This window comes from Podarcis cretensis (genome assembly GCF_951804945.1).
Source record: "Podarcis cretensis genome assembly, chromosome: 1".
Lineage (NCBI taxonomy): Eukaryota > Metazoa > Chordata > Lepidosauria > Squamata > Lacertidae > Podarcis > Podarcis cretensis.
This window is the reverse complement of record NC_137170.1, coordinates 15,036,421-15,059,586: the sequence shown is the minus strand read 5'-3', so window position 1 is coordinate 15,059,586 and position 23,166 is coordinate 15,036,421. Positions and strand designations below refer to the sequence as shown.

General features: G+C 44.0%; 1 protein-coding gene across 3 annotated transcripts in view; it reads left to right on the top strand.

The window, feature by feature from the left end:
• The window catches only part of TDRD9 (tudor domain containing 9), a 91,548-nt gene that overhangs the window by 21,258 nt on the left and 47,124 nt on the right, over positions 1–23,166 (top strand). For 2 of the 3 annotated variants that reach the window (XM_079983015.1, XM_079983016.1), the window contains exons 2-8: positions 370–470; positions 4,675–4,775; positions 7,184–7,405; positions 7,906–8,028; positions 9,437–9,517; positions 12,026–12,193; positions 20,764–20,867. In XM_079983015.1, coding sequence (XP_079839141.1) covers positions 370–470; positions 4,675–4,775; positions 7,184–7,405; positions 7,906–8,028; positions 9,437–9,517; positions 12,026–12,193; positions 20,764–20,867 — 900 coding nt within the window. Of the gene's footprint in view, positions 1–369; positions 471–1,637; positions 1,737–4,674; positions 4,776–7,183; positions 7,406–7,905; positions 8,029–9,436; positions 9,518–12,025; positions 12,194–20,763; positions 20,868–23,166 lie in introns of those variants that run through there. The other variant, XM_079983017.1, reaches the window with a different exon arrangement.

Below are 23,166 nucleotides of genomic sequence, written 5' to 3'. Positions count from 1 at the left end.
TGACGGCTTAGCGGATTAGCGCTATTAGCGGCTTTTAGTGGCTAAGCGGATAAGCGGCTTAGCGGCTTAGAAAAAGGGGGGGAAAGGAAAAAAACCCCGCAGGAACTCGCAAGACATTTTCGTCTTGCGAAGCAAGCCCATAGGAAATTTGTTTTGTGAAGCACCTCCAAAACGGAAAACTTACGTCTAGCGAGTTTTCCGTCTTGCGAGGCATTCGTCTTGCGGGGCACCACTGTACATACAAAACCATGTAGAAGGATCAAATTGCGAGACAAAAGACACACAACTTGTAAAACTTTTTTAAAAATAAAGGTTTCTTTGAGTTTATGAAATAAGAGTGAGACTGTATTTTGTCTTCCCACCTGACAGAGCTCGACAGAGTGCTGGAGTTGAATATGTTGAAAGATACAGACAACTGGAGTCCGATGAACTCGATGCATCAGACAGCAGTTGGCCTCCCTGTGAACCAGGTAAAAAAAAAATTCTCCTCCTTAACTTTAAAGGCACCTTAGGCAGTCATGTGTAAATTGTGAGAAGGGATTGTGAGATGCTGCATTTGGTAGAGGCTGGATTAAGATCATGTATGTGAACTTGAAGTGGTGCCTAGCTGGAGTGTGTTTGTGTATATGTGCAACACTTGTGCACAAGAGTCAACAGGAGGAACTGAGCGCATATTTTCCTAGACTGAAAACGCACGATGTTCTCAGAGGTTGCTGGATTGCATTCTGCATCGTCTCTGGCTATTAACCATGTTAACTGGGGCTGGTGGAAGTCTGGATAGCTCAGTTCGTTAGAGCATGGTGCTGATAACGCCAAGGTTGCAGGTTCAATCTCTGTATAGGACAGCTTCATATTCCTGCATTGCAGGGGGTTGAACTAGATGATCCTCGGGGTCCCTTCAAACGCTATGATTCTGTGATAAAGTCTGGTCCCAACAACACCTGGAGCACATCAGATTGGCTATCCCTTCCCTACTGTTAAGTGCAGGCATCCCCAAACTCCAGATGTTTTGGGACTACAACTCCCATCAACCCTATCTAACAGGACCAGTGGTCAGGGATGATGGGAATTGTGGTCCCAAAACATCTGGAGGGCTGAGTTTGGGGGTGCCTGGTTAAGTGTCTTCAACAGTAATTTGGGGACAGGCAGAATGCAGTTCTCCTTCATTGTTTGCCACCCAACTATCTTGCATTCTGTCCAAGCATCACGTCTGCAGAAGGCCAGTTTTCTCTGGACCATGCTTTGTCACCAGCTGACCCATCACCATTGAAACTGTTATGAGGGTTTTCCTTGGGCCAAAGGAAGGGATTTAGCATCAGTTTTGGAAGCGGAGGAGGAATGATTCTCCCTTCATTTCACGTCCATTGAAATTCTCCTGATCCCGCTCCTGAAGCAATCACAGTTGCTTATCTTTGGCATGGAAGAGGAAGTTATATGCTTTCCAGGGTCCACAGAACCTTTGGGACGGTTGGTTCAGTCCACAGAATCTTGAGGGCAGTTGGTTTGGTCTCCCCTTTTGTATTTATGCTAACGCAAGAAGATTCTATGTTAGAAACGCCCCTTCCCTTCCTGAACCCTCAACTTCATCCATAATAACTTCACCCACAGCGGCAAACTTAGCAGAACTTGACAAGAGGTCTCAGCCCCTACCCTGAGTAAAGGTTTGGGGGCTCACCGGCTTAACCCCCGCCTTCTTATAATGCTACCCACTTTGCTGTGTCACAGTTCACAAGAGGGTGAGTGTTGTGATTCTGTGTGAAGAAGAAAAAAATGTTCCATGGCAACCATTTGTGCTGTGGAGAAATTTGTATTGGACGCCAATATTAAGCCCGTAAAGACCCAGTGTCAACATTTCCTCTATAGATCCTACTTAGAGCTAGGAAACAGCATGACATTCAGGATCCTGGGTGTCACCAACAAACTTCTAGTCACCTGGCAATGATTCTCTTTGGATTTTTCCAATGCTGCCAGAACCATTTTCTCCTAGCGGCTTAAAATATCTTCCAGCATTGGTCAAATCATGCAGAGCTGTTGATGTTTCCATACTGACATCTCTGAATTTGCCAGAGGGTGGGTAGCCAGCAAGCATTGTACTGTTGTGACAGAATGCTGTAGTGTACATGAGTTTTCCCAAGGATTATATTTAGAAGAATCCTGGCCAGAAAACCTTATTAAAAGGAGGAGAAGTGTATTACTGCTCATTAGGGGCACAATCTAGCTGAAGTTAATCACCTTTAAATGCCATTGACCTTGGTGGAAGGGGGCTGATTGTTAAGACTAGTTGCATTTATATAAAGCTTTGGAATTACAGAATCATAAAATGGTAGCATTGGGAGGGACCCTAATGGTCATCTAGTCGAACCCTCTGCAATGCAGGAATCTCAAAGCCTACATGGCAGATGGCCACCCAACCCGGGCAACAGCACAGTGGCCCAAGTTGCACATTCATGTCAGCAGTGAAATGCAGGAAGTCTTTAAAGGTAAAGGACCCCTAATAGTTCAGTCCAGTCGCGAACGACTCTGGGGTTGCGGCTCTCATCTCGCTTTACTGGCCAAGGGAGCTGATGTTTGTCTGCAGACAGTTTTTTCGGCATGACTAAGCCGCTTCTAGCGAAACCAGAGCAGCGCACGGAAACGCTGTCTACCTTCCCGACGGAGCGGTACCTATTTATCTACTTGCACTTGGACGTGCTTTCGAATTTATAGGTTGGCAGGAGCTGGGACCGAGCAACGGGAGCTCACTCCGTCACGGGGATTCAAACCACCAACCTTCTGATCAGCAAGCCCTAGGCTCAGTGTTTCCTGTTAACATCCTGTAACAGTCCGGTGTGTGCCCTCAGCTTTCTCATCTCAGCAGAGAGAAGAGGTTAGGAAGTGGTTTACTTCCTAGTGAGTTGTTGCCAACTCCCAATTTCTCTTTCTGTCTTTGAAGCTATGGAGAATCTCAGTCATGGGACTATTACTGGTTGAGGGAGAGATTTTTTTTAGTAAGCCTTCAGGTATTCCCATAAGCAAGGACTTGCTCTGAGCTTCCTTAGAAGCTTAGCTGCATGGACAATAGGTGAATGGTGTGAACATGACCACTCTCTGATTCTGTCAGTTTTATTCTTTGCTGTGTTTCACAAGAGAGAGGTTACCAGAGCATGGACAAAAGAAAAAAGTTAGGCTATCCCTGTTGGGCCACCAGCCGAATCTGATGGACGTATGGTTGAAGTATTAAACTGAAGTGTGGTTGTGGTTGTCCAAGCTGGGCTGTTGCACCCTTCTCAGTTAAAGACCAGACTGCTGCATTCCGGCTGATTCCAGACAGGTATACTGCTCCTAGTGTGGCTCTTCTGTTGTAAACTGCAAGTGGAATTTCGGTTCAGTTTGTGCACGATCAATATTGTACGTCATTTCATCCACATCAGGGTGTTACGTAGCCTCTGTGGATGGGGCTATTTGAGGCTCAGCAAATATTCATTATAATACTTGCGGAGGAAAGCCATTTTAGGACTCAGTTTTTTGGTTTTTCAAATATTACTATTGTTGTTGTTATTTACATTCCTATTATTACGCTTCCTCCCAGAGGAGCAGCAAAGCCAAAACGTTAAATCAATAATATTTAAAAATAAAAACACGTTTCAAACATTTAAAAACAATGAAACCATCTAAGAACATGAGAACAAGTGAAAACATTTAAACAGTTAGTCACTTACCCTCACAGCTAATAGTTTCAAGTTGCCAAGAACAATATATATATATATATATATATATATATGTGTGTGTGTGTGTGTGTGTAAAATTTGTATGCTGCCCTTCATCCATAGATCACAGGGTGGTTCACTATATAAAAATACAAAATATGAACATTTGGCCATCAAATACCTGGGTAAACAGGATTTTTTTTAAGTTAACCTAAATCAAGTGGGTCTTTTTTTCTCCCCCATGTAATTTTGGGAAATAGGATTGCGAGAGGTGCTGTAAAAATACTTAGTAGAAGTCTGCAGCTGATTCAGCTGCCAAATCTTGTTTGTATTCTCTAATAATTTACACATTGTATCAGCAAGGGCAAAGGATCTTGCTTGTGTGCCTGTCTGTGTGCTTTCAAAAAGTCCAGATTTTTGCCACCAGAAAAAACAGATCTTTCAAGAAGCCATGAATAATGCAAGCTCTGCAAATATGAGGAAATCCAGTTAATCCTCAATTCAAAGCGTGGATTTTTTGGGGAAGAATACTCTTTGTGGGGGCGGGGGCAGAGGAGGGGAACTATTCAGAAGATGTATAGAACAGAAATGAATCCAGATTATTTATAGCCAGCTATAAACAGGAGTAAGCAAAGTGCTTTTTTCAGAAAAGTGGCTTCAGATGCAAGAGCATCTTTTTAATAACTGCAGAGGCAACATAGTTCATGTAACTAAGCCAGGTCTTGGCATACAAAACAGCATACAAAAATGCATTATTTCAGTAGCATCTGCTTTGCAAAAAAAATAAATTGTATTTTAGGTAAGCTTGCATATAAGCCTGTGTATATTGGGCGAAATTTGCTTTAAAAGCTGATGGATTTTCAAAAGGACTTTTATTTATTCCAAACTGATGTGGAGAACTGAATTTAAGGTTGGAAAAAATGAGAAACTGACAAATTCGCATTTGACTTGACATGTGTTTTCTGAACCTTTTTGACTGTGTCTCTAGCTCCACTCCAACCACCCCAGCGTGAATCCAGTCCTGCAACTTGCATGCCAGTCAGCAATTACAAATATCCTGATCTGCCTGTATCAAGATACAGAGAAGAGGTAAATGATGTTGCATCTTGGCTTTATAAAGTTACGCTGTGTTGTCTTTCTCCCACCCCCAAGCTACTGTCTGCTTGGTTTTCACTTGTGCTTAAACAGGTATTGGAAAGGGTTTTCTTGCCTTTGATATTTGTAATTCATCAATAGCTTCCTCCCATGTATATCTGTCTCAAGCTTCTCTGTTGATGCATGTGGACTAGATTAATGGACCAGGGAGCTGGTTTTTTGGCCTATTCTGAATGAGCATCACAATGCCACTTAAGGAACAGGTTCACAACTTGAGCACTATTAACCCCCCCCCTTACTTTGGATGCCCAGATAATTTCTACCATTGCATCAAGTCTTTTTCATCCATTAAATCTTAGTGTGCTGGCTGCATCCTTTCTTGGGTAAAGAGGATCTCACTGTGGTCATCTATGCTTTGGTAATACTCAGCAAGAACGTGGGGTGGCAGTGTCCCCAGAGCTTTATTTTCATTTTGGACAGTGTCAGGGAAGAAGTTATGGCAACTGAAGATGCTGGGATTGAATCGCAGAACCCTACAGTAGAGTTGGAAGTGTGGAGGGTCATGTAGTCCCAACTCAGCTTTCGAAATTCGCCGGGCGGAATTCAGCCACTTGTGACCGAGTGAAGATGCCTGGGTGCCAGGATGGATCCTTGGATCTCGCCTGTTTTCACACACACAACACCACATCCTGTAGAATTCCACCCCTGATATTTCATCTGCACAATCGGAATCAATTTCAGGAACCAAAAACTGGAATGGAAAAAAAAAATTAATTCAAAATTATAACAAGACATATTATCCAAAAACATATCATCCTTGCCCCCCCCCCCCATTTTTCCTCCCCACACAAATCCCACCCACCCCATCCCCCCGACTTCCCTCAGTTCCAGTCTTTGGTTTTTCTAAGAATGCTGTTTTCTGCATGTTACAAAGTTGTACAGATCCTCAAACTATTTAACTGATTATTATCAATAAAAAGTTTGTGAATGTTTATTCAAAACCTGCCAAGGAGTCCAGTTCGCTTTGTTGCGTCTTCAGATACTTTGTAAAGGGTTCCCATTCATCCTTAAAGTCACAGTCATCCTTGTCCCGTAGCTTATATGTCAGTTTGGCCAGTTCTGCATAGTCCATCAATTTTTCTTGCCATGATTCTTTAGTTGGGGTTTCTTCAGTCTTCCATCCTTGTGCTACCAGAACTCTCACGACCGTTGTTTTTCAACTTTTTTGGCAGGTCTTTCCCTACAATCCCCAACAAAAATGCCTCGGGGGAAAAATACAACTTTTGAGCTGTCTGACCGCAAAATGGCAGCTGGACGTTCAGTTTTGGCGACTGTAACCCTGGTTTAAGGAGCCATTTGGCGTCTAGCTTATATAGCTGAGTTTCTAACACTGGTCCAACCCCCTGCCATGGAAGGTCACGTGCAAGGGAACACGGACTGAAAGAGTAAGGCATAGGAATTGAAGCAGCAGTGGAGAACCGATGGTTTGCTGGCCTCAGTGTTTGCTGGACTGCAGTTTCGGCCCTCTCTGGCCAGAAGCCATTCTGATGGGAGCTGGAATCCAGCCACATTTGGAGGACCACAGGTTCCCCCCCCCCTGCCTTAAAGGAGAGGAGAAGCACTTTGTGTTGAGGATAACGTTCGCAAGTGGGAGAGAGGAGAAGCTTCTCTTTTTTAAAAAATTTTTTTTATTAAGTTTCTTACAGATATAACACATATCACAACAAAAGAAAAACAGAAAAAACAAAAGAAAAAAGACAAGATCACAAATATAAACAAAAAAGAAAATAAAAACAGGGTACCTAAATACCTAAACACCTAAACAACACAAATGAATTAATTATTTAAACTTCTAACCTCATAAACATATTTTGGGCTTCCTCTGAGCCCTCCCATCTGAATTTCCTTGTAATTAAAATGTAGCAGTTTTCTGGTATCATTTTTTAAAAACACAGTATTCCAATTAAAATAAAATTTCTTAACTTTCCTTTAGGTTCTAAATCTTACTTATTTAATTAATTTAATTTAATCCTAGGCCTATTCTGGTACTTTCAAGTAATTTCTAAATTTTAATATCACAGTATTTATTCAAATAGTCCTTAAATTTCTTCCACTCTTCTTGGTAAAATTCTTCTTTTTGGTCGCGGATTCTTCCAGTAAGGACAGCCAGCTCCACATATTCCATCATTTTCACCTGGAGGAGAAGCTTCTCTTGACCAACCCTCTAAATCCATCAGCGGGCAACAGAAAGAACAAATGTGGATCTTTTTCTCTTTTTTTTAGTGTGAAAGAACTGAGAAGGTGATCCAAATCCAGAGAAGGCTGTTGAAGATTGTGGCCTGTCATCCTGCAGATGTGTCTTAAGTTACGGTTCTGTTTGTTTGTTTTTTGTTTTTTAATAGATGATCTCCTTGATAGAAAGCAACTCTGTGCTAATCGTGCGTGGATCTACCGGCAGCGGCAAAAGCACTCAGCTTCCACAGTTTGTTTTGGACCACTGTGTGCAGCGCTCCACCTACTGCAACATCGTAGTGACTCAGCCTAGGAAAATTGGTGCCAGCAGTATTGCAAGGTGGATTAGTAAGCAGCGGGCGTGGCCCCTGGGGGAACTTGTGGGCTACCAGGTACAGTGGCACGTTCACCCAACGTTAAAACGCATGTTGTGTAAAGAACCCACCTGAATCTCTCTTTTCACTTTCTTCCCTCTTGGAATTGGAGGGGCCAAATCGTCTGATTCTTAGACGGCCTTTGTTGTGCGCTGAAATAGAGGTTTAGTCGAATCCCAGTCTCCTGTGCAGAAAAGGCATTTGCCGTCCTGCTGCAGGTCTGTGGCTCAAGTTTCTCTAATGAATGACCACCAATTTTAGGTGTTTTCAGAAAGGGCCGCAATTTAATACCTTGTTGCTTGTTCTTCTGAGGACATTTCTGTTCCAGAACAGCTTCTTTTTCATTATGCTCAGGTGACACTTGGGACAAACAAGGGTGCATTATAGAGCGCCTTTCATACCAGCCCTTCCTGTGCGTGGGAACCATTTCAACCAAAATTCGTTGACTGCCACAAATGTTTTCATGATACGTGTTTGAAGCAAAATGTGTGGTGTTTATATTTTTCAATGGTTTTTAGGTTGGTTTAGAAAAAGTTGCATCCAAGGACACGAGGCTGATTTATATGACGACGGGAGTTCTCCTTCAGAAAATAGTGGGGTCCAAAAGCCTCTCAGAGTTCACCCACGTCTTCATAGATGAAGTAAGTTGAAGGAAGATAAAAGATTGCACCAGGGCTGCTTATTGTAGGAAATGTTTCCATTGGGCTCTTAACCTCACACCTTCTGCATGAGAATAGCGCTTGGATGCCTGTAATATCTGCGTTCATCATTGAGAGCTGCCAGGTTGGTGGTACCAGGGGCCAGGGCCTTCTCTGTGGTGGTACCATATCTTTGGAGTGCACTCCCCATTGGAAATGCAGATCATTGTCATCAAATTTATTACGAGTAAAACGAGTAAAACATACTACAACGACATAAATAGGGTGGTCCCTGAGAACACCCAATGGCCTGGGTAAAAAGGTACTTCTTCAGCACTGAAAGCTGTATAGCAAAGAAGCAAGGCTCACCCCTGTGTAGAGGGAATTTTACAACTTAGGAGCTGCTGCAGAGATTGCGCTTTCCTGGGCTGCTGCTGCCACCACCACTCTCAACTTCCGAGTGTGGTGGAACGGTACCAATAGGGCCACACTGCTATTCTTAACACCTGGGAGGGTCTGTAGGGTCAGGATTTCAGGCCTAAGTTGTTTAGGGCTTTAAACACTAATGTGAGCACCTTGAATTGGGCTGGGAAATGAAATGGCAGCCAATGCAGTTTCTTTAGGAGTGAAGTGGGTCCATCCCAGCCAGTAATCTGGCTGCTGCATTTTTTGCCTTTAGCTTGTTTTATTTTCCTTTCGTACTTTGAACCGGTTCACGGTCAAATGATAACTCTGCACCTTTTTAGCTGCAACCAGGAAAGATGGGGTGAGAGAGGAAGAGAAATGTGCATGCCAGGGTTACCCTTCTGATCTCCTGACAACTAATAATAATAATAATAATTTTTATTTGCACCCCGCCCTCCTCTGCCAAGGCCGGGCTCAGGGCGGCTTACAAGCAATAATAAAAACAAGTTGAATGATTACAACTTAAAAACAAAATTAAAATACAACATTAAAACATTGAAACATTAAAATATTAAAATGCAGCCTCATCACAGGAGGAGAAAGGAAAAAGAAAAAAGAAAGAGGGGGAGGGAATCAAATTGGCTCCAAGCCAAAGGCCAGGCGGAACAACTCTGTCTTACAGGCCCTGCGGAAAGAAATCAGATCCTGCAGGGCCCTGGTCTCATGAGGCAGAGCGTTCCACCAGGCCGGAGCCAGAGTTGAAAAGGCCCTGGCTCTGGTTGAAGCTAATCTAACTTCCTTAGGGCCCGGGACCACTAGGGTGTTGCTATTTATGAACCTTGAGGCTCTCTGTGGGGCATACCAGGAGAGGCGGTCCCATAGGTATGAGGGTCCTAGGCCGTGGTGCGGAGAATTAGCTAGGGAGAACGCTGATCTCTGAGCTCAGTGCAGCTCTAAAGTTCACTTCACTCGTGTTAAGCCCTCTCATTGCTGTGACCCCCTTTAGGTGCACGAGCGTACTGAAGAGATGGATTTCTTACTGCTGGTGGTCCGTAAACTGTTGCGCACCAATTCGCGATTTGTGAAGGTAAATTTAAACTACAAGTTAATGCATTCTGAAAATGCAAGATCAGCTTATCATAATTCTGTGGCATGGAAATAATCTCCTAATACTGCGATGCTGGCTTTTTGGTGTTAGGGGTGTCGTGTAACAGCCACTTGCACACGTTCTCTTTCTACCCCCACCACCCAGTCCTGCGCCTTCCAGGTTCCCTTGTTGTTCCTTTCACCAATGCCATCTGCTGCCAGCTATCACTCGTTCTCCAGCTGAAAAGGGCATCACAGCTGAACCCAGCCCATTCAAAGCCAGGAAACGCAGCTGGGAATGCCCCGGAGCAATCCCTGCACGTCGGGGCTGGCGAGTTTTCAGCTGGAGTGCATCATGGTTGGGCATTCTGTTTCCCCTGGAATAATTTCCTCTGGGAGCATCTGCAGACTTCAGAGTACCCCTTGTGCATTTGCGATCTTTTCTGGCTCAACCCTCTGTTCGTAGAATAGCGATAATGAAACCTGATCCCAACAGTTTCGCTGTTGGATGAAAAGGCCGCAAAGTGGTGGAAAGCATTGATGTGCTGCGTAAATAACTATTGAAAAGCATGCCATCTCTTCTGAGAAGTTTAGCAGGCTTCCACAGCTGTTTCAGGCATCCAACAATGATGGGTGGCTAATGCTCTAGGACAGTCTTTCCCTGATTGGGGGACCTCTGGAAGTTTTGGACTACAAATACAACAGCTGTGTTGGCTGGGGCTGATAGGAGTTGCAGTGCAAAGCATTCAGAGGTTGGGAGAGGCTGTTGTAGTAGACAGAGGCACAACGAAGGCAGCTATAGGAGGATAAGGCTATATCCTACCTCCACTGTTGGAAACGGTTGAGGTTGTTGATCGCATCTGTCTGTCTCAAGAGACGATGGATTGCGCCTCTGAAGGTGGTCAAACTGCTGTGTTACCAGCACTGGCGTGACCTCTCCAGGGTTCAGACCTGGGCAGTGTATATGGAGGTCCTGGGCTGGCCAGACGACAAGCCCCCTCTCAGCCTCATTCCAACCCCCTTCTGCCCACTGCTGCAGTACAGGATCATGCTTGCATTAACCAGCATTGATATGTTCTGTTGCTACTTGCAACGTTTACAAAGAATAAGGAAATAACATTGGAGGCGCATATTATAGTGGGGGAAGTATGTATCGGAGGATCGCCAAAACATGTGCCATCAGGACACAACCTCATCAAAGCTGGAAGTCAGGTCCTTCATTATTCAGATTTAGAAATCCCCCATATTACTTTCTCAGGCATGCACTCTTGGGTTGGGGCAACTGGCTAAAATGTTTTAAACGATTCTAATTTTTGTTCTTCTGATTTGTTTTTTTTGTTGGGTCGATGTTGGTTAAATGTTTAGTTGTGGTTGGCGGTTATTTTAATTTGGGTATAACTGCAAATTGTTTATTATTGTTATTTGTTTCTATTGATTGGTTGGTTGGTTTGTTGCTCGTATAGGATATTTTGTTTTTTAATGTTTGATGCTTTGTTGTGTTTTTATTTATGTTGTAAGCCGCCTATTATTATTATTATTATTATTATTATCATTGATGTGGTCCAAAGGAAATCAGGGCAAGACATTTAGCACCAGCTTGGCTGCAGGAGTTGCCGGAAGGAGGCATACAAGGCACCATCCAACCGCCTTAGGGACTCCACTCTGGATTTGTGTAGGGTTTACTCCTTAACCTTTTCTTCTCCTGAAGATATACCTGCTCCACAAGGCAGTGGAGGTTTAGGACCAGAGTTTTCCTTCTCTTAGATGGGCTACCTTCCCAGGTTGACGAGCCCCATCTGCCCCTCCCTTCTTTCTACAGCACATGCAGAAACCTCCTTAACTGGCAGTAAGCCTCTAAATACTAATTGCTGGGAATTGCAATTGAGCAGTCCTACTTGGGTGGTTCTTCCACTGGCAAACCAGATGCCTCTGGGAACCAGGATGCTGGACTAGAGAGGCCACTGGCAGGGCTGCTCTTACGTTTTGAGGCCTGATCGTGCTGATGACGAACCCTAGAAATGACATTTACACAGAGGGGATCTCATGACACTAGCAGAATGACATTTGGAAGCAGCCCCCCCTCCGACTCAGATTTTGTGACACTTCGTATCTATTAACGAGAGACACGTGTTTTGCAGCTATATTATGCCCCAAGGGTTTTTAATCTTCCTATTGTGCACATTGAGTAAACACGTTGTGCTTTTTTCTTGTATGGACAAGATCAAATGTAGTCAGTGTCTGAAACTATACCTACATCTCTTCAAAATGCAAACAGCTTTTTATTATTTATTATTATTATTATTATTATTATTATTATTATTTATTATTATTATTATTTATTAAATTCCATAGCACCCTTTATCTGAGGAACACATGGCAGTTTACAAAATAAAAACATAAAAATACATAACATAGTAACAATACCACCACCCAAAAAAATTCAGTACACAGTAGGAATTCAAGCTGTGAAGCTTCTGAAGCTCATTTTCATACTCCCCCCTTTCCACAGGTAATTCTGATGTCTGCGACAATCAACTGCCAAGAGTTTGCCGACTATTTTGCTATCCCAGTCCGCAACAGGCTGTATCCGGCATATGTGTTTGAAGTAGAAGGCAAGCCTCACGCTATTGAAGAGTATTACCTCGACGACCTGAGGCCTATTCTCAGTCATATCAGGGTATGGAAAAGAACTGGCTTTGGTCTCTCTGTCTAGAATAACTTTGGGGGTATTAAGGGTAAGGAGATGGGCTTAAAACCCCAATAAATTCCCCCTCTCCTTTTTCTGGCATATGCATAGTAGCTTCAGGAGGTAAGAAAGGAAGAGGTTTAAAGTAGAGATTCTCCCCCTCCCACCCTAACATAACATCTTCCTTTTAAACCAGGTTTCAGATTCTGCATTGTCAGTGTAATGTGATCTAATGAGTGAAAGCATTGATTTAATGGTTTCAGACTTAATTCAGTGGGGAGGGGAAGGGGCCTGTGGGAGAGGAGAAAATTAATTGGCTGTACACTTCAGGCAGGCGTATCTTTTAACAAGCAAGAATGCCAATCAAAGGCAAACTGATAGACTCCTGCAGTCATCGAAGTCCCGATACAAAGAACAAAGAGTATCTGTCCTGTTATAACAATGTCCCGTCAGCATTCATGTATTTGACAGCAGTGTGTTGGCAACACCCATGGACAGAACAGGGAGGGAGGCTTATATAATCTTTCTGGATGTTTGTGAAAGATTCCTGGTGATGCATGGCAAGTAAGAGAGTCAGGAAAGTGGACCAGAAAGTCTCTCCCTAACAGGTCAGATCAAGGTTTCTTTAGTGTGTGGTTGGACACAAAATGTGTGTAGTTTTTTTTGCGGGGGGGGGGGGAGATTTGCAGCTGGGAAACTGATAATGCGCAGTTTGGAAAAAAAACTGTGAGGGATTAGGCACAATTAGGTGTTACATGTTTATCAATCACTTAAATGACAAGCAATGTTAGGGGCAGCAGGCACAAAAATTATATAAGGGTAGAACAGTTTTCCATATTTAAAAGAAACAGCCCAAACTGTATTTAAAAACAACAACATTTTTTCTTTGGCTGGAACCTCCTCTTCACATTTATCTTTCAGCAGGTAACACTTTGTCACCTTCTTCATAAAGTTATCCTGGTTTTGCACCTGTTAGTTGCTGATCTAAGGCAGATAGTCAGTGTATAGTAGACTATACACTGACTATCTCCACCCCCCCTTTTTTTAAAGTCTGACAGAGAATTTGTGCAATTGGAAAATCTGCTTTTTAAAAACTTCCAATATTGGATCTGTCAGATGTGTTACTGCTTCTGTCAATTAGGTTTCCTAGCCATTTGATTTCAAGCCCGACACCTTCATGTGTATGGGAAAGGGGCTGCTCTAGGATCCTGGCTCCTCTACCCCAACCTTCTGAAAAGATTGTACAGCTTTAATCCTCCCATTATTGCTACTGTATTACCTCCCCCTCTTCTCACTCCCCCTTCTGCCCTTCCTGGCTTACGGCCCTTCTTCTTTGCTTAGTAGGGAGGAACAAATAGGATGGTACAGGCGGTTGTGTTTTGTACCTTTAGGGCAGCTCTGAAGCAGCTTTGATAATAGTGGTGGAGCCCTTTTGGAGTTTTCCTAGGAGACAAGGCACCAAGCTTTGTTTGCTATTTTATGAAGGCTTTTGCTTTTTTTATTTATTTTGAAAAAGCTGACAGCTGTGGGTGGTATCGAACACTTTGGATCTGCTGATGCAGGGCACTTGAGCTAGCGGCCTCCAGCCCACCCTCAAAATCAGCCCCAGAGGGTTGGGCAGATACCAAAATATTCCAACTGAGAAACAACTCTGTCCCTGTGGAGATGGCAATCTGGAAACAGTGGCTCATATTCTCCTGTCCTGTCCCCTGTATAAAGATCTGAGGAATGAGATCATCACCCCGCTCCTACTTACCTGGATAGCTGGATAGCTGAGCCATGGATAGCTCAGTTGGTTAGACCACGGTGCTGATAACGCCAAGGTTGCAGGTTCGATCCCTTTATGGACCAGCTGCATATTCCTGCATTGCAGGAGGTTGGACTAGATGATCCTCAGGGTCCCTTCCAACTCTACAGTTCTATGATTCTATACCATCCCAGGCCACCCATCTGCGGCCACATTGTTCTTTCTGTTATCAGATCAAAATGACCAGACAACAGCAAAGGTTGCTAGGTTTATCGAGGGTGCAATGAGATTAAGGGCCACTATCTGAACAATAATCTTGACCATTTGATTGTCCTTCTACCAATTGTTGTCTTTTTAATTGTATATATTGCTTGTTTTATGTTGCTATGGCCATTGGCTAATGCAAATAAAGTTTTTTTAAAAAAAAACTCTGGAGAAGCATTTTGGAAAGAGAGTAAGTGCTGCATTGGATGCAATTCTACGTAATGGGTTGGATACCAGTTGGAAACTGGTGTTGTGGCCTCGCAGTCAGAGGAGGTGGGTCCAAGGATACTCAGCCTCCAACTGGGGAATCGGATTAGGCTTCTCATGCTGATGTGTTGAGTTCAGCGCTGGTGGTCTGGAACCTACACAGATGCTTGTCCTCTGAGCCTGACTCATCACACAAATCGGCTACCTGTTCTGCCCAGTGATGCAGGGAACAGAAGGAGGGACCAGCTGGTTGGCCCTTTAAGAACCACAGTCTCTCCCTTTACCTCTGGCCTGTGTCAGAGGTATGGGAGCTATCCATGGTGCTGCAACTACTAGCCTGGCTGGCTGGTGTGGAAATCTGGTACAGATGGGTTAGAACGGCTACAGCTTCTTCTTTCTGTGTTTTCATAAACATACACAAAGGCTTGGAGCCTGGTGCTGCACTCCAGTGCATAGGCAGGTTCTGATGCTTGAGCAGAAAGCACCAGTTTTTAGAGCAGCCTTTCCCAACCTCGTGCCCACCTACCCCAGGCAGCTATGCCAGTATAACTTTATGAATATAAGGTAGAATAGCATAATTATTTATTATTTGTTACATTTCTGTATTATGGGAGTTGTAGATCGGAACAGGTAAGGTTAGAATGATGCACAAATTTGGAATTCTTGTTTTCAGTGAAAATACTGCACCACACCCTTTCCTTATGTTTACAAGGTGCAGACCTACTTGCTTGTCATTGGTTACTCTGTACAAGGCTCCATTTTTAGTTTGTCTACATCTCGGTGCTTGAAACCCCCTCAACTACTTTTGCCAGTAGGAGAATGCTGTCCCCACTCAGGAATGCCACTGGTCTGTGGGGGAGGGGGGAGAATCCCTTTTAAGAAATACCCTGCTATTTGTATGCCATCTTTCCATAGTTAGAACCATACTGTGATCAACTCCTGCCCGGAAACCAATGTCCCCACTGTAGAAGGACGTGTGGATCCAGAATTGGCCTTCACAGTCACTTACGGACTCATTGTTAAAACCGTGTTTATGGAAGACAATCGTACTCAGCTACGAATGATCACCAAAGAAGAAGTTAGAACCATGCTCAAGGGGGTTTGCAACATGAAAAGATTTATGTAATCACAAAGCATGTCAAAAGTTTTATTTCTCTTATCTGAGGAGAGTTTTGTCATTTTTTTCCTTTAAAAAACCCAAATTTACTTGTTTGCAAAATGTTCTGTACCGTCAACATTAAGAAAAAGTGTCGTTGTATTGAGTAGCACAAAAATCAACAATAAAATTTCATCAGTAAAACCAAATGCAAAGCACATCACAAATCAGTAGATCGGATTATAATGCATCAACATAACCTGGTGGGGGAAAGCCTGGGTGAACAGGCTTCCTTGCATGAATTGTTGTTGGATCCCAACAGCTGCTTTTCCTCAAGAGTAGAGCAACTTGGGAGTACTTTGGTTTTTGAAGGCAAAATAAATTATTTAAAATTATTCTCTTATTTTTTATTTCTGTGCTGGGCTCGTGAGAAGCCTGTATTGTGTTGGGTAAAGCTGTCTCTATCAGATTTGCTTCCAGTTTGAATGGGTCACTTCTGGCAGCCAGGGTACCACTTGTGGACTCTTGTATTTGTCAAACTGCAAACTTGCCTGATAAAACGCCCTGGCAGCTCTTGTCTTCAGAGATAGCAAAAAAGAAAAAGAAAAAAAAGCGCCGAAGCTTCAGCAAGGTGAAAACTCAAGCTCTGAAAGCTACTGAAGCAGAGAAACTCAAACTGATGGCTTTTACATTCTAACAAGTAAGAAGGGAATAATCCTAGGATAAGATAGAAGATGAAACGGCCTGTAGCCTTCATAAAATGGTTCACCAACCCATCCCGACCATCCAGTCTCACTGCCTTAGGTGAAATATATGCAACTGTTCAAATGAAACTAACATCTTCACACAAGGATTTGGGTTAATGGTCACTGAGCAACAGGGTCAGGGAACCTCTCCAGATGTTGTGGATCTCAATTCTCGTCATCCCTGACCATTAGCCATGCTCACGGGCTGGTGGCAGTTGGGGTCCAACGTCATTGGGAGGACTGCAGGTTCTTGGCAACATGGTTTTTTGTTGTTTGTTTGCTAACAGTCTAGCACACTTTATATTGTGATTGTTTGTTTCCAACATTGCGGGGGTTGGATGACCCTTGGGGGAGGTCTCTCCCAACTCTGCGATTCTGTGTCCACATCTCTGTAGGACACAATGCATAGCGTGTGCTACGTGCGCCAAAAAAATTGTTCACTGCTTTTCTATCTTGGGACTGCCAAGTTTAGTACAGTGGTACCACTGAGCCTCTTGGGCTTGGCGATCGGAAGGTCGGCGGTTCGAATCCCTGTGACGGTGTGAGCTCCCGTTGCTCGGTCCCTGCTCCTGCTAACCTAGCAGTTTGAAAGCACACCAGTGCACCCGCTCCGGCGGGAAGGTAAACAGCATTTCCGTGCACTGCTCTGGTTCACCAGAAGCGGCTTAGTCATGCTGGCCACATGACCCAGAAGCTGTACGCCGGCTCCCTCGGCCAACAAAGCGAGATGAGCGCCGCAACTGGACCTAATGATCAGGGGTCCCTTTACCTTTACCTTACCTTGGTTGTCAAACTTAATCCGTTCTGGGAGTCCATTCGACTCCTGGAACCATTTGAAAACCAAGGCATAGCTTCTGATTGGCTGCCGGACCTTCCTGCACTCAGTTGGAAGCCACGTTGGACGTTTGGCTTCCAAAGAACATTCAAAAACCAGAACACTCCTGGGTTTTCAGCATTCAGGAGCCAAAACATACGAGTACCAAGGCGTTAGGGAATCATGGTACAGTTGTACATAAATGGAACTTGTAAAAACCAGCAAACTCTTTAAAAAGCATTGTTTCACTATCTGTCTACTTCTGTTACACACAATTTTTAAATATGTTGATTAGCCAGGTTTCTCTGACCTTAGAAAATAATTCATTCTTTAGCCAAGGGGAACAAAGGCTGTTCACTCAGGTGGAATTGCATCTCCTTTTAGAAGACTTTCGGTTAATTTGTTATTCTAAAGCAGCAATGCAGCAGCAAGCAAAGGCTCTAGCAGCCAAGTCAGCTGCTTGTGGCTGGAAAGCCAAACAGGATGTATGTGACTGTTGCCATGGAAACAAAGGGGCAGTCCATTCTGTACTGAGCACCGGATGTTAGCTCAGTGTGTGTGTCATATGACCTGTACAGGATGTACATGGGTGGAGTTTGGAGTTTCTCTCTGTTTGTTGGTGAGAGCAGACATGTTTTCTCTGTACTGAAGTGAAAGACAGGAATAAAAGCAATGTAGTTACATTTCTGTCTGAGTCTGATTCCCCTCCCTGGGGATATGCTGGAGAGCAGGGAGGAGGAGAGCAATTGGTGTGTTTTTCTCACAGCCTGAGAAAAATCGCCGGAACGGACCTCGTGTGTTTGTACTGCCGGGAGTCGCCGGAGGGAGGTCAAAGGAATTCAGCCGGTGCCTGGAGAGATAGGCACATACCTCTAACCGGCCATGAATTGTGAATTAGGCTTTGAAAAATGTACTGATGGAAGATTTGTGTTGGCTGGGAATTGCAAGTTTCTTCATTTTCGCCTAAAAGCTCCTTTCTCATAAATAGACTACATCTTACCAAAAATTGAAGGAAGCAGCTTCTTTATGTTCCGCAATCCGGAGCAGAATGTGCCCATTTGTACATCCTGCCTGTCAACTTTGGCACAACTGGGAAGAGAATAAAATCATACTAGAAGTCCTTCCACAGGAAAAGCAGCTGTGCTTGAAATGTATCAGGAATTCAGTTCATCATAAAATATTCTCTGTACCTGTTGGTTGCCTGCCTTCAGTATCTTGGTTGGGGAAAAAATTGCCACCAGGGCTGTGTACACACTATGCATTTAAGCACATTCCCCCCCCTCCAGAATTTTGAGCAATGCAGTTTAAAGGTAAAGGTAAAGGTACCCCTGCCCGTACGGGCCAGTCTTGACAGACTCTGGGGTTGTGCGCCCATCTCACTTAAGAGGCCAGGGGCCAGCGCTGTCCGGAGACACTTCCGGGTCACATGGCCAGCGTGACATCGCTGCTCTGGCCAGAGCCAGAGCCAGAGCCGCACACGGAAACACCGTTTACCTTCCCGCTGGTAAGCGGTCCCTATTTATCTACTTGCACCCGGAGGTGCTTTCGAACTGCTAGGTTGGCAGGCGCTGGGACCGAGCAGCGGGAGCGCACCCCGCCGCAGGGATTCGAACCGCCGACCTTTTGATCGGCAAGCCCTAGGCGCTGAGGCTTTAACCCACAGCGCCACCTGCGTCCCACTGTTTACCCATCACCAAATTATAATTCCCAACGACAATTAAACTATACCAGCCTTATACGGAGACAGACCTCTTGGTCTATCTAGCTCTGCATTGCTTACACAGACTGGCAGCAGCTCTCCAGGATTCTCATAACATGGGGCGCCCCCCTCTACCTAGGAATGCTGGGAATTGAACCTGTGACCTTTTGCATGCAATGCAGGTGCTCCACCACCGAGCTGCCATCCTGCCTCACCTTGCTTTCTGTCCTACGTCTCTTCTGATTTCCTTCACTCATCCCTTCTATTCACAACCCATGCCTGACCTCTTTTTTTTTTTATTTGTAATTTTCAGTTAAATACATTTCAGTAGTTTTAAAGTCATTTTAACATTTCAAAACTCTACTTCCTTCCTCTTTCTGCGGTTAAATTTATATTTATCATTTCCTGCATATTCTGAATTAACTGATTCTTTTATATTTACTTTTATGAAACTTGAGGTTATTACAATAATCCTGCCAATGTCCTTATCTGTTTATAATTTATTTGTGCATATTCAGTAAACCATTTCCATTCTTTTATAGAAAGTTTGTTGTCTTGATTTCTTATTTTTCCGTTAAGTTTTGCCATTTCTGCATAGTCCGTGAGTTTTTGTCTGCATAGTCCGTGAGTTTTTGTATCCATTCTTCTTTCATTGGGACTACTACTACTTTCCATTTTGGGGCCAATAACATTCTTGCCGCTGTAGTCGCATACATAAATAAATTTCTATACTGTTTAGGTAGTTCTACCCTTATAATTCCCAGAAGGGAAGCTGCTCCTTTCCCCCCGAATGTTATTTTAAACATCATTTTCAATTCATTATATATCATTTCCCAGTAAGCTTTAACCTTTCTGCAAGACCACCACATATGATAAAGTACCTTCTTTCTCTTTGCATTCCCAACATTTACTCGATCTTGATTTATACATTTTTGCCTGTTTACTCGGTGTTAGACACCATCTATATAACATTTTGAGGGACGTGGGTGGCGCTTGTTGGAAACTGGCCCCCTCGGGAAAGGCTGGCTCCTGTTCCCAGGCTTGTTGGGGCCTGTTGCCGGTGACCTACCCTGGCTGGCATCCTGGCAGACCAGGGAGATCTTGATAGGCGACACCTCCCTCGTGATAGGTGCACACCCCCTTCCCCCTTGCATAGCAGCAGGAGAAAGAAAACAGTCAGAAAGTTGTCTATTTCATCTCTACTTTATTCCTGACTGTACACTGTACAAAAGCATGTCTGCTCACTCAGAATCCTCCAAGCAACTGAGTCCGTCCTCCTGGACACAAACAACAGGAAGGTCTCATGTTACACAGAGTACATAACCCTGAGAATCGCCTGGAACATCCTGTCCCACGCTTAGACCCATCATGTGATGTAAACAGCGAACTGCTTGTTCGCAGCTGCGTAGTACTCATATCATAACAGCGCTGTGGTCTAAACCAGTGAGCCTAGGGCTTGCCGATCGGAAGGTCGTGGTTCGAATCCCCGCGGTGGGGTGAGCTCCCGTTGCTCGGTCCCTGCTCCTGCCACCCTAGCAGTTCGAAAGCATGCCAGTGCAAGTAGATAAATAGGTACCGCTTCAGCGGGAAGGTAAACAGTGTTTCCGTACACTGCTCTGGTTTCGCCAGAAGCGGCTTAGTCATGCTGGCAGCATGACCCGGAAAAACTGTCTGCGGACAAACGTCAGCTCCCTTGGCCAGTAAAGCGAGATGAGCACCATAACCCCAGAGTCGTTCGCGGCTGGACTTAACTGTCAGGGGTCCTTTACCTTTACTATTTTCTTTTTTCCTTTACATTTTCATGCAGTTTTCTCTTAACTTCTCTGACCTTTCTGCATCCCCTATCCATTTACCATTGTTTGCAAGACCCCTCAGGCAGGGAAGGTGTCATAATTCCTTCGGTGTCACCCCACCTCCTTAATACCAGCAATTTTTTTATTAATGGCAAGAGTAATAGTAACACTCCCCCCCTTTGCTCTACCCTCTAGATTCCTATTCAAGTTACTGAGGACCCGGTCATACCTGAAGAGATGTACAGAGCTGCAGTTTCTCTGATCCAGTGGTTTGACGAGTTGGAAATGAAAGAGAGCAGGTGAGATTCTGTTCCTCCTGCTCCCTGTGCAGAGTTGCACAGGTGGGCTCTGCTGCTCCTCCGAAGAGACCTTGGAACATTCCGACCAGGAAATTGGTGCTTGTCAGCAGTGGATGGTATCTGGTAGGGCAGAAGGCAGGGAGTTCAACAGTAGGTGGCGCCAGAGATGGTGGTGGTGATGATGATGGTGATGATAATAATAATTTATTATTTGTGCCCCGCCCATCTGGATGGGTTTCCCCAGCCACTCTGGGCGGCTTCCAACAAAGTTTAAAAATACATTAAAATGTCACACATTAAAAACTTTCCTTCATATGTCTTCTAAAAGTCTGGTAGTTGTTGTTCTCTTTGACATCTTCTTGCCTGTTTTTGTACGCTAATGCAAATTCTGCATAGACTAATACGTGTTTGGGCTTCACAGATTTTGTTTAATGCCTTGTTTGCATTTAAAAGGACATCTGTGTATGAGTGTCTCTCTAAGCTGTGTCAAATGGAAGAGTTCGATAGCTGCGGGGAAGATTGTATCTGTGTGTGTTTGTGTAGTTTATGGATTAAATCATTTCAGAGAGAGAAAAAAATGCAACGAAAACTTCTTATATGGGTGGGGAACCCCCCATGCACTTTCTCCTGAGCGCTCTCTCTCTCTCTTTCTTTTCATCTTATCTTATTTTGATACTTAATGACCATGTTAGTTCAGAGTGCAGAACGGATTAAGGCAATGCAATCTGCTGTGCTCTGGAGCGTTTTGAGTAGCCTGGCATGCAGTGACTGCAAAAACCTGAAAGCCTCATAAGGCCGGCTCCTAACTTAAAATTGCATTCTATTGAGATTTTTAGTACCGTCTTGTTGATAAGAGGTATTATAAAAGAGCAGAGCCCTCTATCATCATCTTTTTTTACAGTCGAGCAATTTTAACAATTGGGAGAGAGCTTGTTCTTGCAAGACTTCCAGGGTTGCCTTGTATTTATCAGAGGGCAGTTTCATAATAAGAAAATAAACAGAGGGGAAAACATTCACGGACAGATAATTGCTTTGTTTCGTGGTAATGTATGACCTTCTTTTCTCTTTTTTTTGGAGAAATATGGCTTCTCTGCACTGCCCCCCTCCATTGAATATCTGACCTAGTTTTAAATCAGAACAAAATGCTGTTTTTAAAATAGCTGCTGTTAACCTCAATCCTAATACTTTTTTTTACTGTCATAATCTCATCGAGATAAGGAAAATTACACTAGAACAAGTAGATTTTAGATTGCAGTTGCGAAGATGGGAAATTGCCTTACGCAGGGTTGGGAAGATGGTTACACCTAGCTTAGTATTGTTGACTGTGATGGGCCTTCCATTATTTCAGGTGTGTGTGTGTGTTTCTTTCTCGGCCCTAGCTGGTGATGCTAAGAATTGGACCTGGCAGCTTCTGCATTTGAAACAGAGAAGGGGTGCCCTTCTCAAACAGAGGGCCACATCCCTTACGGGGAACCTTTAGGAGGTCTCAGGCCAATGATGGGCGACCCCAGAGGCCAAAGTGGGTAGAGCAACAATTCAGATTTCACCTCCATACAGTAGTTTCCGCACACACTGATAACCTCCCTCTGTTTCCTTCATCAAGGCAGCCTACAGACATTCCAGTTGTGCAAAACATTTGAGCAGAGGGTATGAAATAGGACTACTTCTTCTTTGGCGATCACTTGTAGCCGAGTAAGATTGTCTTCCATAAACACGGTTTTAACAGTGGGTCCGTAAGTGACTGTGGAGGCCAGTTCTGGATCCACACGTCCTTCCACAGTGGGGACATTGGTTTCCGGGTGGGAGTTGATCACGGTGAAGGTTTGCCAAACATACCTTCCTCTTAGCACATTTCTCCCTTTCATCCTGAGTTTGAGCGTCTTCAAAGTCCATGACACCTTTGGTAAAGGCTGTTCTCCAATTGAAACTCTCACAGACCAGTGTTTCCCAGTTGTTGGTGTTTATACTACATTTTTTTAGACTTGCCTTGAGACAGTCTTTAAACCTCTTTTGTTGACCACCAGCATTATGCTTTCCATTTTGAAGTTCAGAATAGAGTAGTTGCTTTGGAAGACGAGAATCAGGCATCTGCACAACATGACCAGTCGAACGAAGTTGATGTTGAAGAATCATTGCTTCGACACTGGTGATCTTTGCTTCTTCCAGTACACTGGCATTCGTTGCCTGTCTTCCCAAGTGATGTGTAAAAATTTTCGGATTAGGGAAGCAGGGGCAGACTGGTAATATGGGGCCCTGAGCAATGAAATTTCTTACTTTCCACAATAATTTCTTTTGGTAC